The sequence below is a fragment of the Argopecten irradians genome, chromosome 1, assembly GCF_041381155.1.
Source record: "Argopecten irradians isolate NY chromosome 1, Ai_NY, whole genome shotgun sequence".
NCBI classification, from domain to species: Eukaryota; Metazoa; Mollusca; class Bivalvia; order Pectinida; family Pectinidae; genus Argopecten; species Argopecten irradians.
In genome coordinates, this window is record NC_091134.1 from 60,312,852 (window position 1) to 60,327,004 (window position 14,153).

Below are 14,153 nucleotides of genomic sequence, written 5' to 3' on the forward strand. Positions count from 1 at the left end.
TTAGCAGTAATCAAATGTTCACTGACTATAATATACCTTTGTATGTATGAAACATTTATAAGTCTTTGGGGTGTAATAGGCTTCGAAACAAGAGATGCGATTCATTTATAACCAGGTTAGGAAGCAAACTAAATCGTTATTATACAGGAGAGGGAGCAAAGACTGGGCAGCGGGATAAAAGCATAACAATGAGGAACAGATTAATCAGAAGAAAGAAATTTGTATAGAAGGAATATGTAACAACAATGAGAGCGTGTAAATTATACAATTTTAAGGAAAACCGAACCAGGAAATACAAATAGGTAATGACAAAAGGAGGGAGGCAAGTTGAGAAAAGAAAGACTTAAAAGGAATGGACAATGGATATGAGCAATACAACAACTTAAAAATAAGTGGGATGAAAGTTAACATGAGGATGGGAGTGGATGAGACGAGGGCGAAGTTTGATGATGTGAGTGTGTGGAGGGGGTGGGTGAGACGAGGGCGAAGTGTGATGATGTGAGTGTGTGGAGGGGGATGGGTGAGACGAGGGCGAAGTGTGATTGTGTGAGTGTGTGGAGGGGTTTGGTGAGACGAGGGCGAAGTGTGATGATGTGAGTGTGTGGAGGGGGATGGGTGAGACGAGGGCGAAGTGTGATGATTTGAGTGTGTGGAGGGGGATGGGTGAGACGAGGGCGAAGTGTGATGATGTGAGTGTGTGGAGGGGGATGGGTGAGACGAGGGCGAAGTGTGATGATGTGAGTGTGTGGAGGGGGATGGGTGAGACGAGGGTGAAGTGTGATGATGTGAGTGTGTGGAGGGGGATGGGTGAGACGAGGGTGAAGTGTGATGATGTGAGTGTGTGGGAGGGGGATGGGTGAGACGAGGGTGAAGTGTGATGATGTGAGTGTGTGGAGGGGGATTGGTGAGACGAGGGTGAAGTGTGATGATGTGAGTGTGTGGAGGGGATGGGTGAGGAGGGCGAAGTGTGATGATGTAGTGTGTGGATGGGGATGGGTGAGACGAGGGTGAAGTGTGATGATGTGAGTGTGTGGAGGGGGATGGGTGAGACGAGGGTGAAGTGTGTGATGATGTGAGTGTGTGGAGGGGATGGGTGAGACGAGGGTGAAGTGTGATGATGTGAGTGTGTGGAGGGGGATGGGTGAGACGAGGGCGAAGTGTGATGATGTGAGTGTGTGGAGGGGGATGGGTGAGACGAGGGCGAAGTGTGATGGTGTGAGTGTGTGGAGGGGTTTGTGAGACGAGAGCGAAGTGTGAAGGTGTGAGTGTGTGGAGGGGATGGGTGAGACGAGGGTGAAGTGTGATGGTGTGAGGTGTGGAGGAGAGTGGGATGAGACGAGGGCGAAGTGTGATGTGTGAGTGTGTGGAGGGGGTGGGTGAGACGAGGGGATAGTTTGATGGTGTGAGGGTGTGGAGGAGAGTGGATGAGACGAGGGCGAAGTGTGATGTGTGAGTGTGTGGAGGGGATGGGTAAGACGAGGGCGATGTGTGATGTGTGTGAGTGTGTGGAGGGGGTGGGTGAGACGAGGGCGAAGTGTGATTGTGTGAGTGTGTGGGGGGGTGGGTGAGACGAGGGCGAAGTGTGATGGTGTGAGTGTGTGGGGAGGAGAGTGGATGAGACGAGGGCGAAGTGTGATTGTGTGAGTGTGTGGAGGGGGTGGGTGAGACGAGGGCGAAGTGTGATGGTGTGAGGGTGTGGAGGAGAGTGGATGAGACGAGGGCGAAGTGTGTGATTGTGTGAGTGTGTGGAGGGGGTGTGGGTGAGACGAGGGCGAAGTGTGATGGTGTGAGGGTGTGGAGGAGAGTGGATGAGACGAGGGCGAAATGTGATGGTGTGAGTGTGTGGATGGGGACGGGTGAGACGAGGGTGTAGTGTGATGGTGTGAGTGTGTGGATGGGGATGGGTGAGACGAGGGCGAAGTGTTATGATGTGAGTTTGTGGAGGGGTTTGATGAGACGAGGGTGAAGTGTGATGGTGTGAGTGTGTAGATGGGGATGGGTGAGACGAGGGCGAAGTGTGATAGTGTGAGTATATGGAGGGGGGTGAGTGAGACGAGGGCGAAGTGTGATGGTTTTGAGTGTGTGGAGGGGGTGGGTGAGACGAGGGCGAAGTGTGATGGTGTGAGTGTGTGGAGGGGTTTGATGAGACAAGGGTGAAGTGTGACGGTGTGAGTGAGTGTGTGGATGGGGTGGGTAAGACGAGGGCGATGTGTAATGGTGTGAGTGTGTGGAGGGGGGGTGGGTGAGACGAGGGCGAAGTGTGATTGTGTGAGTGTATGGAGGGGGTGGGTGAGACGAGGGCGAAGTGTGATTGTGTGAGTGTGTGGAGGAGAGTGGATGAGACGAGGGCGAAGTGTGATTGTGTGAGTGTGTGGAGGGGGTGGGTGAGACGAGGGCGAAGTGTGATGGTGTGAGGGTGTGGAGGAGAGTGGATGAGACGAGGGCGAAGTGTGATTGTGTGAGTGTGTGGAGGGGTGGGTGAGACGAGGGCGAAGTGTGATGGTTTGAGGGTGTGGAGGAGAGTGGATGAGACGAGGGCGAAGTGTGATGGTGTGAGTGTGTTGATGGGGATGGGTGAGACGAGGGTGAAGTGTGATGGTGTGAGTGTGTGGATGGGGATGGGTGAGACGAGGGCGAAGTGTGATAGTGTGAGTATATGGAGGGGGGTGAGTGAGACGAGGGCGAAGTGTGATGGTTTGAGTGTGTGGAGGGGGGTGGGTGAGACGAGGGCGAAGTGTGACGGTGTGAGTGTGTGGAGGGGTTTCATGAGACGAGGGTGAAGTGTGATGGTGTGAGTGTGTGGATGGGGATGGGTGAGACGAGGGCGAAGTGTGATGGTTTGAGTGTGTGGAGGGGGGGTGAGACGAGGGCGAAGTGTGATGATGTGAGTGTGTGGAGGGGGATGTATGAGACGAGGGTGAAGTGTGATGATGTGAGTGTGTGGAGGGGGATGGGTGAGACGAGGGTGAAGTGTGATGATGTGAGTGTGTAGAGGGGATGGGTGAGACGAGGGTGAAGTGTGATGATGTGAGTGTGTGGAGGGGGATGGGTGAGACGAGGGCGAAGTGTGATGATGTGAGTGTGTGGAGGGGGATGGGTGAGACGAGGGCGAAGTGTGATGGTGTGAGTGTGTGGAGGGGGATGGGTGAGACGAGGGCGAAGTGTGATGATGTCAGTGTGTGGAGGAGGATGGGTGAGACGAGGGTGAAGTGTGATGATGTGAGTGTGTTGAGGGGGATGGGTGAGACGAGGGTGAAGTGTGATGATGTGAGTGTGTGGAGAGGGATGGGTTGAGACGAGGGTGAAGTGTGATGATGTGAGTGTGTGGAGGGGGATGGGTGAGACGAGGGCGAAGTGTGATGATGTGAGTGTGTGGAGGGGGATGGGTGAGACGAGGGCGAAGTGTGATGGTGTGAGTGTGTGGAGGGGTTTGATGAGACGAGGGCGAAGTGTGAAGGTGTGAGTGTGTGGATGGGGATGGGTGAGACGAGGGTGATGTGTGATGGTGTGAGGATGTGGAGGAGAGTGGATGAGACGAGGGCGAAGTGTGATGTGTGTGAGTGTGTGGAGGGGGTGGGTGAGACGAGGGAATAGTTTGATGGTGTGAGGGTGTGGAGGAGAGTGGATGAGACGAGGGCGAAGTGTGATTGTGTGAGTGTGTGGAGGGGATGGGTAAGACGAGGACGATGTGTGATGGTGTGAGTGTGTGGAGGGGGGTGGGTGAGACGAGGGCGAAGTGTGATTGTGTGAGTGTGTGGGGGGGTGGGTGAGACGAGGGCGAAGTGTGATTATGTGAGTGTGTGGAGGAGAGTGGATGAGACGAGGGCGAAGTGTGATTGTGTGAGTGTGTGGAGGGGGTGGGTGAGACGAGGGCGAAGTGTGATGGTGTGAGGGTGTGGAGGAGAGTGGATGAGACGAGGGCGAAGTGTGATTGTGTGAGTGTGTGGAGGGGGTGGGTGAGACGAGGGCGAAGTGTGATGGGTGTGAGGGTGTGGAGGAGAGTGGATGAGACGAGGGCGAAGTGTGATGGTGTGAGTGTGTGGATGGGGACGGGTGAGACGAGGTGTGTAGTGTGATGGTGTGAGTGTGTGGATGGGGATGGGTGAGACGAGGGCGAAGTGTTATGATGTGAGTTTGTGGAGGGGTTTGATGAGACGAGGGTGAAGTGTGATGGTGTGAGTGTGTAGATGGGGATGGGTGAGACGAGGGCGAAGTGTGATAGTGTGAGTATATGGAGGGGGGTGAGTGAGACGAGGGCGAAGTGTGATGGTTTTGAGTGTGTGGAGGGGGGTGGGTGAAACGAGGGCGAAGTGTGATGGTGTGAGTGTGTGGAGGGGTTTGATGAGACAAGGGTGAAGTGTGACGGTGTGAGTGTGTGGATGGGGTGGGTAAGACGAGGGCGATGTGTGATGGTGTGAGTGTGTGGAGGGGGATGGGTGAGACGAGGGCGAAGTGTGATGGTGTGAGTGTGTGGAGGGGTTGGGTGAGACGAGGGCGAAGTGTGATGGTGTGAGTGTGTGGAGGAGAGTGGATGAGACGAGGGCGAAGTGTGATTGTGTGAGTGTGTGGAGGGGTCTAATGAGACGAGGGCGAAGTGTGATGGTGTGAGGGTGTGGAGGAGAGTGGATGAGACGAGGGCGAAGTGTGATTGTGTGAGTGTGTGGAGGGGTGGGTGAGACGAGGGCGAAGTGTGATGGTTTGAGGGTGTGGAGGAGAGTGGATGAGACGAGGGCGAAGTGTGATGGTGTGAGTGTGTTGATGGGGATGGGTGAGACGAGGGTGAAGTGTGATGGTGTGAGTGTGTGGATGGGGGGATGGGTGAGACGAGGGCGAAGTGTGATAGTGTGAGTATATGGAGGGGGGTGAGTGAGACGAGGGCGAAGTGTGATGGTTTGAGTGTGTGGAGGGGGGTGGGTGAGACGAGGGCGAAGTGTGACGGTGTGAGTGTGTGGAGGGGTTTGATGAGACGAGGGTGAAGTGTGATGGTGTGAGTGTGTGGATGGGGATGGGTGAGACGAGGGCGAAGTGTGATGGTTTGAGTGTGTGGAGGGGGGGGGGTGAGACGAGGGCGAAGTGTGTGATGATGTGAGTGTGTGGAGGGGGATGTGTGAGACGAGGGTGAAGTGTGATGATGTGAGTGTGTGGAGGGGATGGGTGAGACGAGGGTGAAGTGTGATGATGTGAGTGTGTGGAGGGGAGGGGATGGGTGAGACGAGGGTGAAGTGTGATGATGTGAGTGTGTGGAGGGGGATGGGTGAGACGAGGGTGAAGTGTGATGATGTGAGTGTGTGGAGGGGTTTGATGAGACGAGGGTGAAGTGTGATGGTGTGAGTGTGTGGATGGGGATGGGTGAGACGAGGGCGAAGTGTGATGGTGTGAGGGTGTGGATGGGGGATGGGTGAGACGAGGGTGAAGTGTGATGATGTGAGTGTGTGGAGGGGGATGGGTGAGACGAGGGCGAAGTGTGATGGTTGAGTGTGTGGATGGGGGATTGGTGAGACGAGGGTGAAGTGTGATGATGTGAGTGTGTGGAGGGGGATGGGTGAGACGAGGGCGAAGTGTGATGGTGTGAGTGTGTGGATGGGGGATTGGTGAGACGAGGGCGAAGTGTGATGGTGTGAGTGTGTGGAGGGGGATGGGTGAGACGAGGGCGAAGTGTGATGGTGTGAGTGCGTGGAGGGGTTTGATGAGACGAGGGCGAAGTGTGAAGGTGTGAGTGTGTGGATGGGGATGGGTGAGACGAGGGTGATGTGTGATGGTGTGAGGATGTGGAGGAGAGTGGATGAGACGAGGGCGAAGTGTGATTGTGTGAGTGTGTGGAGGGGGTGGGTGAGACGAGGGAATAGTTTGATGGTGTGAGGGTGTGGAGGAGAGTGGATGAGACGAGGGCGAAGTGTGATTGTGTGAGTGTGTGGAGGGGATGGGTAAGACGAGGACGATGTGTGATGGTGTGAGTGTGTGGAGGGGGTGGGTGAGACGAGGGCGAAGTGTGATTGTGTGAGTGTGTGGAGGGGGTGGGTGAGACGAGGGCGAAGTGTGATGGTGTGAGTGTGTGGAGGGGTTGGATGAGACGAGGGCGAAGTGTGATGGTGTGAGTGTGTGGAGGGGATGGGTGAGACGAGGGCGAAGTGTGATGGTGTGAGGGTGTGGAGGAGAGTGGATGAGACGAGGGCGAAGTGTGATTGTGTGAGTGTGTGGAGGGGGATGGGTGAGACGAGGGCGAAGTGTGATGGTGTGAGTGTGTGGATGGGGATGGGTGAGACGAGGGCGAAGTGTGATGGTGTGAGTGTGTGGATGGGGATTGATGAGACAAGGGTGAAGTGTGATGGTGTGAGTGTGTGGATGGGGATGGGTGAGACGAGGGCGAAGTGTTATGATGTGAGTTTGTGGAGGGGTTTGATGAGACGAGGGTGAAGTGTGATGGTGTGAGTGTGTAGATGGGGATGGGTGAGACGAGGGCGAAGTGTGATAGTGTGAGTATATGGAGGGGGGTGAGTGAGACGAGGGCGAAGTGTGATGGTTTTGAGTGTGTGGAGGGGGGTGGGTGAGACGAGGGCGAAGTGTGATGGTGTGAGTGTGTGGAGGGGTTTGATGAGACGAAGGGTGAAGTGTGACGGTGTGGTGTGTGTGTGGATGGGGTGGGTAAGACGAGGGCGAATGTGTAATGGTGTGAGTGTGTGGAGGGGGGTGGGTGAGACGAGGGCGAAGTGTGATTGTGTGAGTGTATGTGGAGGGGGTGGGTGAGACGAGGGCGAAGTGTGATTGTGTGAGTGTGTGGAGGGGGATGGGTGAGACGAGGGCGAAGTGTGATGGTGTGAGTGTGTGGATGGGGATGGGTGAGACGAGGGCGAAGTGTGATGGTGTGAGGGTGTGGAGGAGAGTGGATGAGACGAGGGCGAAGTGTGATGGTGTGAGTGTGTGGAGGGGGATGGGTGAGACGAGGGCGAAGTGTGATGGTGTGAGTGTGTGGAGGGAGATGGGTGAGACGAGGGCGAAGTGTGATAGTGTGAGTATATGGAGGCGATGAGTGAGACGAGGGCGAAGTGTGATGGTTTGAGTGTGTGGAGGGGGGTGGGTGAGACGAGGGCGAAGTGTGATGGTGTGAGTGTGTGGAGGGGTTTGATGAGACGAGGGCGAAGTGTGATGGTGTGAGTGTGTGGAGGGGGATTGGTGAGACGAGGGCGAAGTGTGATAGTGTGAGTATATGGAGGGGGATGAGTGAGACGAGGGCGAAGTGTGATGGTTTGAGTGTGTGGAGGGGGGTTGGTGAGACGAGGGCGAAGTGTGATGGTGTGAGTGTGTGGAGGGGGATGGGTGAGACGAGGGCGAAGTGTGATAGTGTGAGTATATGGAGGGGGATGAGTGAGACGAGGGCGAAGTGTGATGGTGTGAGGGTGTGGAGGAGAGTGGATGAGACGAGGGCGAAGTGTGATTGTGTGAGTGTGTGGAGGGGGTGGGTGAGACGAGGGCGAAGTGTGATGGTGTGAGTGTGTGGAGGGGTTTGGTGAGACGAGGGCGAAGTGTGATGGTGTGAGTGTGTGGAGGGGGATGGGTGAGACGAGGGCGAAGTGTGATGGTGTGAGTGTGTGGAGGGGTTTGATGAGACGAGGGCGATGTGTGATGGTGTGAGTACGTGGAGGAGAATGGGTGAGACGAGGGCGAAGTGTGATAGTGTGAGTATATGGAGGGGGATGAGGTGAGACGAGGGCGAAGTGTGTGATGGTGTGAGGGTGTGGAGGAGAGTGGATGAGTCGAGGGCGAAGTGTGATTGTGTGAGTGTGTGGAGGGGTTTGATGAGACGAGGGCGAAGTGTGATGGTGTGAGTGTGTGGAGGGGTTGGGTGAGACGAGGGCGAAGTGTGATGGTGTGAGTGGGTGGAGGGGGATGGGTGAGAGACGAGGGCGAAGTGTGATAGTGTGAGTATATGGAGGGGGATGAGTGAGACGAGGACGAAGTGTGATGGTGTGAGGGTGTGGAAGAGAGTGGATGAGTCGAGGGCGAAGTGTGATTGTGTGAGTGTGTGGAGGGGTTGGATGAGACGAGGGCGATGTGTGATGGTGTGAGTGTGTGGAGGGGGATTGGGTGAGACGAGGGCGAAGTGTGATAGTGTGAGTATATGGAGGGGGATGAGTGAGACGAGGGTGAAGTGTGATGGTGTGAGTGTGTGGAGGAGAGTGGATGAGTCGAGGGCGAAGTGTGATTGTGTGAGTGTGTGGAGGGGGATGGGTGAGACGAGGGCGAAGTGTGATGGTGTGAGTGTGTGGAGGGGTTTGATGAGACGAGGGCGATGTGTGATGGTGTGAGTGTATGGAGGGGGATGGGTGAGACGAGGGCGAAGTGTGATGGTGTGAGGGTGTGGAGGAGAGTGGATGAGTCGAGGGCGAAGTGTGATTGTGTGAGTGTGTGGAGGAGGATCGAGAATAGGATAGTGTGATACAGTACCATGTTAATACCTGTACAGTACGTACTCCAGCTCTGTAATGGGATTAACTCTGATCTGTCCACTTAAAGATCAGTCACGACCTACCTCCCCTACTCCTAATAATGAATGTAGCAATGTCCCATATACAACAAGCTGTTATCATACATCCTATCAAAATTAACATATATATACACAAATAAATTGTTTTCCCTTCATACACAGCAGGGAGGAGTATTCATTCATAAATACGTTGCATGTGTGTGCGTAAAACATCTGTATCGCTAATATATTCAGAATAAACTAATTGCATTTCTTTTAATATGCAAACATTGTTTTTTACGTGTGTGGGTAACACTCTCTGAGAGTCTGCATCAACCAATCAAAATGAATATTTTGCAATTTATATTATCAATGCAAAGTAAATGTATCATGTATCATTTTGTCAATGTGTTCAATTGCACAACCTGTAAGTTGGCGTTATTTATAATGCTGAAGTAAGATATTCAGGCATGTGAAGAATGAGTAAAAGGAAATTCTGCTGTAATACCATGCTGACAAGTTGATTGTGTTACAGGAGAAGACCAAAATTAGAGATATTTTCCTAGATCATACTGTCATCAGTCTCAGGTAAAAGGGATCTACAACTCTCGTCTGAAGAGCAAGGAGTGATTCAGAAATTTTTGAAACTGCAATTGAAAATTCATTAAAAAAAATATCTTTCGATATGCTAGTACACAATATGATATTAATATTTAAACCCATTTCACTGGAGACGCTACTCCAGAAAGAGAAATAAAATGATTTATAAACTTTTGACGTATATTTGCGTGTTTAACGAGCACCTTTTACTGCCTGGACAAATTAATATAAATAAAACTGCCCACTATGTCATTGCCTGATACTTATGACATATTATCTCCATCATTTCAGGCGAGAGCGGCTCTATCCATCCATCACATGACGATGTAGGCTAGCTGTGTCCTCCATCACAATGCAGTGGCTAGTTTAGGGTCACTTGGCCGTCGTCACCTTCTGCTTTAGTACACTGAAAAATGACTAAATGGCACGAAACAAAATGCAGCTTTGTTTTATTCTGTCACCATAATGTTATTGTTCATAGGGCGGAAGATTTACAACTCATCACTGACGAAAGCTCGACATCTGGAAAGTGTCGGGTAAACTACAGGGCGCGCCGAAGAGTATTGTTTGGTAGGTGTCATGGTATATCTTAATTTGAAATACATTCTTAGTATGTTGATTTAGTTGAGATGACAGTTAGTTTTATTTATTAATATGATTGGTTCTTACGTTGTGACAAACATTCATCATATATTTATATATGTGCATTTCAATAATCAGGGCATACCTTTCTTCGTGTTAACGTTGCAATAAATGATAGGTAACTAGGTCAAGAAATCGACAGTTCTACAACGGAACGTTATCTAAAGGTCGGTTACAAAAACACCGGAAGTGGCTGTAGCAAACGTTCCCAAAGGTTCACTGGGGTTATCTTCGAAACTCTATAAGCTGCTTATCTACAATTTGGCACAAATATAAAAATCGTTTAGTGTGTATTGATGATAATTAGTCGACATACGGGAACAGAGGTGGAAGACCGGGTCGGCCACGTGCGCCCAATTCTTCAACTGCGATAACGCACCAAATCTAAAAGACGGCGATTGCATAAGGCCTAAAGGAGTCGGACACGGGTCAAAGTTCCGGAAATTTAGCGTGTCTTAGTTTTTACCATTGCCGTTGGAGAACAGTACAGTGTTAAAGTGATAAGGCATATGGCAGGGAGGGATCCTTTGTGGTAACTCCCAACTGAACGGAACCAGATTTGTGTGAGATAATAAAACGCAAAGTAATGTGTGTATAAATGCTGAGTCGGAAATTATATATCCTGTATAGTAATGTCTTCTCCTTTGTCGTACAAAGAAAACACAGATGTAGAATGGAATAGCTCCACACAAACGATACTTCCATCAACTATTGTTTAATGATATAATTGCATCGTAATAACTATATCCTTAGTAACAACCCATCAAATCTAAAAGAGATGGAGAAATTTCGAGTTCTTTTCCGATTCAAAGACTTCATTATATTAAATGGTAGCGAAATGTGGTCTGGCGAACACGTGTACAGTTGACACCTTGATCACTTTGTTTTGTTCATGGAGCGAGAAATGGCCACCAAATAAGGGTTAATTGCTGTAATGAGTCCGTCATAGCAGGTAAAGAGACAGACTTGTCATAAAAATAGTCCTTAATGACTCCGGCGATGGTATTTTGTATCGAGTGTTGGATCGTTAACCATTGCCAAACGATGTTTTCAGTAATTTCGTTGTGATGGACTAACCTAGGTTGTACTGTCTTCCCGAACAAAATCTAAGGTGATTCTAATTAACCTTTCTGTATCCATATGGTTTCTCTGGCGATTACATATTTCAAACCAGCATTCCAAAACTTACAACGCTTTGAAGTGATTCTGGAATGCCATAATTGGTTTAAATATACAATAATCACTTTAACACGGTATTCTGCGCAATAAAGACAATTCTAAAGATTTTAAACATTTTATTATTCTATAAAAGACCCGAGATCATACGAGATATATATATACCTATCGCGTGTGACTGAGTTAGCATGACACCGGTGATGAATCGTTTTGAGGGGAGTTCGTTTGACAAAAATAACAAATTGAAAATCAAGTATCTTAGCAATAAAATTATTCGGATAAAGCATTTACATCTGATGTTGTAGTTTGTTGTTATTCTTTTCATCCTCGTATTAACTACACTATGATTAAACTACACTATGTAGATGTTGATGTTTATCTCTGCATGTACTACACAACACCGCGTGCACTTCTAGGGACTGATGTGATTATGTGGGGGTTTGTAAGTTCACCCAGTACATTAACACTTGATTCGCACCTAAACAGCCTAATGTATGACGTATTTCAGAGGAATTAATTGCCTTACAACCTGATAGTTCTACTTTCGTTCACAAGGCAACAAACGCGTCGTATAAAAAGAGAGAAATTAACTTGTTAATTTAGTATGCAATCGTATTTGTAATTAAACGGGACCTAATTAAGTAAATGCTATATACTTACGTGATCAAAACATTCACTTGTAAAATTGTAACAAATCAAGCAATGGTAAAGCATGTATAGCCGTTGATGGTCGTCGACATTTTGTCTATCAAATATGTGCTTCTTGTCACACAACATATTATGGTTATGTAATATTTTAGAATTTTTGTGGTGATGAAGGATAAAGGTTAATGTTCCTACCTTACCATGATAACAAACCACCAACCTTCACTGGCCCGTAGCTGGGCACCCAGGTGTGCAAATGGTAGCGATTATCAAACTTTCCAATATCCATTGAGGAGTCGCTGTGTTTCCTGTAGTCCAGTTGGTTTTTTTAATTATTTATTTTAGGTTTCCTTCTTCTACGTGTTTAACACAACTATCAAATGTATTTCTCTGCTGAATGTCGTTGTGTTCTCTGCTGAATGTCGCTGTGTTCTCTGCTGAATGTCGCTGTGTTCTCTGCTGAATGTCGCTGTGTTCTCTGCTGAATGTCGCTGTGTTCTCTGCTGAATGTCGCTGTGCTTTGGTTAGTCTTTTTGGTGTCCCCATCTTCCCTCATATGATCCTGCATGGTTTGAAGAGGTTAAACTACAAAAACAGAAACAGAATATTTATCAGCATATATTGAATAGTCTAATGCCGGGGACCTAGTTTAAGGATAGGAATACGTAAAGTTTAATAAGGTGAATAGTAATTTCCTATGATTTTCTTGGTGCATTTACTCATTTATTAATTATTCAAAATAATTTCAAAATAGTTATGTGATACATTTAGAAAACCCAAACTAACTGAGTTTTTATTAAAACATATTAATCGCTGCATATTAGAAGACAATAATTACAGAACAATGATTTTTAACTTCGTGGATTGTTTCAACCAAACATCAGCAAGTATATTTTGGTAGTTAGCGAGGTAAGTGGCATGGAAAAACCTAAGTCATTTGTTGTGGTAAATACTATAAGACTCTTTCATATGTGGATATGAAGGATAGGGATATTCTACCCGAGGGTCACAAAATGTAGTAAAACCCGAGGCTTGCCGAGGGTTTTGCAACATTTTGTGATCCCGAAGGTAGAATATCCCTATCCTTCATATCCACTTATGAAAGAGTATTTTTCTTTCATACCTCGACGTTTTATTGTAATTTTACAACAATAATATCTCGCCATTTTGAAATAAATTCGAAGAAATCCATGATTGAAAGTCAATATTCCATACATGAAAATTTACGTGATATTTTCAACACAAATTCCGTTGTTTGCATCTTGTATAATGAAAGCAGTCAAGTTTGTGAAAAAATGTTAAAATTTTACGGAGAAAATAGAAATTTTGTTGACGCCGTGACGTCACGAGGCTTTATTGCATGGGTAGCCATGCAATACAGCCTCAGGCGACATGAGTGTATTGCCCTAGATCAGCCAGTATTACACCAGTAGGTATGAAAGAAAAATATATATATTTAACCATTAATAAGTCTCTTTTAAGATCCAGTATCATATCTAAATTTAAATTATAATTGTCAATTGTGTAGTTTCGATTGATTTCAATAAATATCTTTAAAGAAACAAAGTCGATATAACACAATCCCTTTGACTTGTGTGATACTTCCCATTGGAAAAGGAAGTGAAACCAGTGGCCATCTTTGGTTCCAGTTTCAGTGACGTGGCAACTCAAACAAGGAAACTAGTCGGTAACGTGACATACGGTGTTACTTCCTCGTACTTCTCTAATCTTCAGAGTAGATTTACACTTCAGTCTAGATTGACAATGAGGACATATAACCACCCATGATGTAATGGCTATCAATGTTGTTTAAGGTAAAATTATATTTTAACTCGAACAATAAAACAAACAAAAAACTCATACCTCAATATAATCGATAATATTATGTAATAATATCATAATCATATTTACCAGGTTATCTTTTTCACAAACCTACAAGTACAAGTAACTACCATAGTTTGGTGAGAGTCGTAGTTAAATGAGAAAATATATATGCCCAACAGGCCTACTAACAATCTAGTGTTTCCCAAAGACATGCTCGTCTCAGATGAGGCAGTTACACAAAATCATTTATGAAATGTTTAATTTGTTTTAATCAACACACCATATTCATACAAATTATTAAATAAAAAGATTAAAAGAATTAATTGTAAAAAAAACCATTAAATAAAGCGAGAAATACAAATGAAATCGGTTGATATTTCCCCTGATATCTTATCCACCTTCAAACATCAGTTCCTGATACCTCACACTCACACTATATACCCATATAACGGGACAAATGTACAGACGTGCGCTATATTTTATAGGGCGTGAAATATAAACGATCTCCAGACCTTTTCACAAATAACTACAAATCTTAACAATTAAAAGGTGAACATTGGAAATATATATATCAACATGTGACCATTATAATCACTGGCTGTGCTGAAACATTGCTGTAGACTTTATATGATCTCGATGGTAGGGTCACATTTCATTTCAAACATGTCCGTTTGTATACAGCCCTTTGATGTTCATTTCTGTCGTGTCATCCAAGACGTTCCATAGTAAGGGAAATGGATATTTTTTCCTTACAAAGATGAAAAGGCCTCCAGAGCTCTTTACTCCTTATGATAGGGTGAAGTGG

At 47.5% G+C, this 14,153-nt stretch overlaps 2 protein-coding genes across 2 annotated transcripts; both read right to left on the reverse strand.

Annotated features, from left to right (window-relative positions):
- Positions 1-382: 382 nt before the first annotated feature.
- On the reverse strand, positions 383-2,767 carry LOC138304738 (mucin-6-like). Its single transcript, XM_069245024.1, has one exon. It carries the CDS (start codon positions 2,765-2,767, stop codon positions 383-385), a length of 2,385 nt encoding a protein of 794 aa, XP_069101125.1.
- On the reverse strand, positions 2,764-12,070 carry LOC138304811 (mucin-3B-like). The gene is made up of 3 exons (XM_069245153.1): positions 11,885-12,070; positions 5,065-8,475; positions 2,764-4,575 (listed from the first exon to the last, which is right to left on the reverse strand). Exons 1-3 carry the CDS (start codon positions 12,068-12,070, stop codon positions 2,764-2,766), a joined length of 5,409 nt encoding a protein of 1,802 aa, XP_069101254.1.
- Positions 12,071-14,153: the final 2,083 nt, after the last annotated feature.

What these genes read in the sequence shown, in the direction of transcription:
- LOC138304811 (XM_069245153.1), bottom strand. Translation starts at nt 12,070, where the DNA reads ATGGGGACACCAAAAAGACTAACCAAAGCACAGCGACATTCAGCAGAG. An exon ending in TTGATAGTTGTGTTAAACAC is followed by an intron (nt 8,476 to 11,884) that starts GTAGAAGAAGGA and finishes ATCCCATTACAG; the next exon opens with AGCTGGAGTACGTACTGTAC. An exon ending in TCATCACACACTTCGCCCTC is followed by an intron (nt 4,576 to 5,064) that starts GTCTCACCCCCC and finishes TCGTCTCATTAG; the next exon opens with ACCCCTCCACACACTCACAC.
- LOC138304738 (XM_069245024.1), bottom strand. Translation starts at nt 2,767, where the DNA reads ATGAAACCCCTCCACACACTCACACCGTCACACTTCGCCCTCGTCTCA.